Source organism: Vicia villosa, linkage group LG2 (genome assembly GCF_029867415.1).
Source record: "Vicia villosa cultivar HV-30 ecotype Madison, WI linkage group LG2, Vvil1.0, whole genome shotgun sequence".
Classification (NCBI taxonomy): Eukaryota; Viridiplantae; Streptophyta; class Magnoliopsida; order Fabales; family Fabaceae; genus Vicia; species Vicia villosa.
Genome location: NC_081181.1, coordinates 106,977,223 through 106,980,002, shown reverse-complemented (window position 1 = coordinate 106,980,002; position 2,780 = coordinate 106,977,223). Strand labels below are relative to the sequence as shown.

At 41.0% G+C, this 2,780-nt stretch overlaps 1 protein-coding gene across 1 annotated transcript; it reads left to right on the top strand.

Annotated features, from left to right (window-relative positions):
• Positions 1 to 561: 561 nt before the first annotated feature.
• Positions 562 to 1,602, top strand: LOC131649747 (uncharacterized). The gene is made up of 2 exons (XM_058919505.1): positions 562 to 1,189; positions 1,280 to 1,602. Exons 1-2 carry the CDS (start codon positions 562 to 564, stop codon positions 1,600 to 1,602), a joined length of 951 nt encoding a protein of 316 aa, XP_058775488.1.
• Positions 1,603 to 2,780: the final 1,178 nt, after the last annotated feature.

Sequence of the window (2,780 nt, the reverse complement as noted above, 5' to 3'; positions counted from 1 at the left end):
GTTCCTACCGATGATCCTAACGAACATTTAACAAAGTTCATCCAATTTGCTGATACCGTGATAGCCAATGGATAAGCCGTATGACGAAGCCTATCATCTAATTGAAAACATGGCTCAAAATCGTTACCAATGGGGAAGCGAAAGAACTCCTGTGGAAAAATCTCAAACTAAAGGCGGAATGTACGAAATTAGTAGCCTAGACAAAGTGAACGCTAAGGTAGATGCCCTTACCCAAAAGCTAGAAAGCTTGACCTTACCACCCGCAGCCACCGTGGCTGCTGTAACTCCAAACTGCGAATTATGTGGAGTTCTTGGACATGCTGCCCCCGAATGTGCTATTTTGGCAGGAGTCTCTGTTGATCAAGTTAACTACGCTCAAGGGAATCCGTATTCCAACACCTACAATCCTGGATGGAAGAATCATCCTAATTTTTCGTACAAAAATAACAACGCTCTATTTGTACCGAATCAAGCACCTGCTGTACCTCCAGGTTACCAAAAACCTGCTGCTAACATCCCTAATATGCCTAATGTTCCTGAAAGTCTAACCTTGAAATTATGATGGAAAATTTCATTGCTACCCAAGCTCAACAAAATAAGGATTTCCTTAACCAAAATGTTCACACCGGTGAACAATTGAAGCAACTAGCAACTAAGGTAGATGCCCTAGCAACCCATAATAAGATGTTAGAAACTCAGATTGCTCAAGTGGCCCAACAACAAGCAACTACTTCCGCACCTGCTGGATCATTTCCTGGTCAACCACAACCTAATCCTAAAGGGCACGCTAATGCCATAATACTACGAAGTGGAACTGAGCTAGATGGACCAATCGATCCAAGGCTTCAGAACCCAACCATGTATCAGAAACCTGATAAAGCGACTGAAAAACCAAGAGAACAACTTGAAACTGAAAAGGAGGATGAGAATGAAGAGGCATCTAAAAAAGAGAAACCTTACGTGCCTCCCCCGCCATATAAACCACCGATTCCATATCCTCAAAGACTTGCTAAGTCTAAGAATGAGGGACAATTTAAGAAATTTGTAGAGCTTCTGAAACAACTAAATGTTACCATTCCTTTTACAGAAGCTATTACCCAAATGCCCTCATATGCTAAGTTCTTAAAGGAGATCTTGTCCAATAAGAAGAAGATAGTAGAAAATGAAACTGTTACACTAACTGCTGAGTGTAGCGCTATAATTTAAAACAACATGCCTCCTAAACTAAAAGACCCTGGTAGTTTCTCTATACCTTGTGTAATTGGGAAATTCGTAATAGACAAAGCCTTATGTGATTTAGGAGCCAGTGTTAGTTTAATGCCTTTATCCATTTGTGAAAAACTCAAACTAGGTGAATTGAGACCGACAAGGATGTCTTTGCAATTAGCTGATCGATCTGTTAAATTTCCCGTAGGAATGCTCGAAAATGTACCTGTTCGCATAGGACAAGTCTATATCCCCACTGATTTCATCATAATGGACATTAAAGAAGACTCTAATATCCCTATTATACTAGGAAGGCCATTCTTAGCAACTGCTGGTGCCATTATAGACGTGAAGAAAGGAAAGCTAACATTTGAGGTCGGAGAAGAAAAAGTATAGTTCATTCTCTCCCAATTCTTTAAGGCCCCAGCTATAGACGATTCCTGTTGTTTCTTGGACGTTATTGACGAATGCGTTAAAGAAATGGAGAAACAACAAAACACCTACTCTGAAGTTCTAAAAATACCAATGCCACCTATTTTCGAGGACGATAACTGGCGTGAGGAATACCAAGATAATAATCTGAGTGAATGCCTAGCATTAACCCCTGATCCTATTCCTTGCCCTAAGAAACCTGCTATAGAACTTAAAACACTGCCCAAAGATTTAAGGTATGAATTCCTAGATGAAGAGCTTGAACGACCTGTTATAGTAAACGCTGACCTTGGACAGATCGAAACTGAAAAGTTACTCAATGTCCTTAGGAAATATCCTACCGCTTTAGGCTATAACATATCTGATCTAAAGGGAATAAGCCCCTCTATCTGCATGCATCGCATTATGCTCGAGGAAGACTGTAAGACCTCGCGAGAACATCAAAGACGAATCAATCCAATTCTAAGCGATGTAGTGAAAAAGGAAGTTCAAAAGCTGTTAGAAGCAGGAATCATATACCCTATATCCGATAGCAAGTGGGTAAGCCCTGTACATGTCGTGCCCAAGAAAGGAGGTGTCACTGTCATTACAACCCCTAAAGGCGAATCAATAGCGCAACGCACTCAAACTGGATGGCGAATGTGTATTGACTACAGAAAACTCAACAAAGCCACTCGAAAGGATCATTTTCCTTTACCTTTCATTGACCAAATGCTCGAACGACTGGCTAAACACTCCCATTTCTGCTATTTAGATGGTTACTCAGGATTCTTTCAAATACCTATCCATCCTGATGACCAAGAAAAGACGACGTTCACCTGTCCTTATGGCACATTCGCCTACCGACGAATGCCGTTCGGATTGTGTAACGCACCCGCGACATTTCAAAGATGCATGATGTCGATCTTTGCTGATTTTCTCGATGGCGTGATGGAAGTATTCATGGATGATTTCTCCGTATGTGGAGAAAGTTTTGAAGGATGTCTTTCGAACCTGGAGATGGTACTTAAACGATGCGTAAGTGTCAACTTGGTACTAAATTGGGAAAAATGCCATTTCATGGTAAGACAAGGAATCGTACTTGGACACATCGTGTCTGATAAAGGGATTGAAGTTGACAAAGCTAAGATCGAAATTATTGA

Bases quoted from the DNA above. Each gene is read 5' to 3' on its own strand.
- LOC131649747 (XM_058919505.1), top strand. From the start codon at position 562: ATGGAAAATTTCATTGCTACCCAAGCTCAACAAAATAAGGATTTCCTT. The intron at 1,190-1,279 runs GTAGCGCTATAA...AATTCGTAATAG, and splicing joins TGTTACACTAACTGCTGAGT to ACAAAGCCTTATGTGATTTA.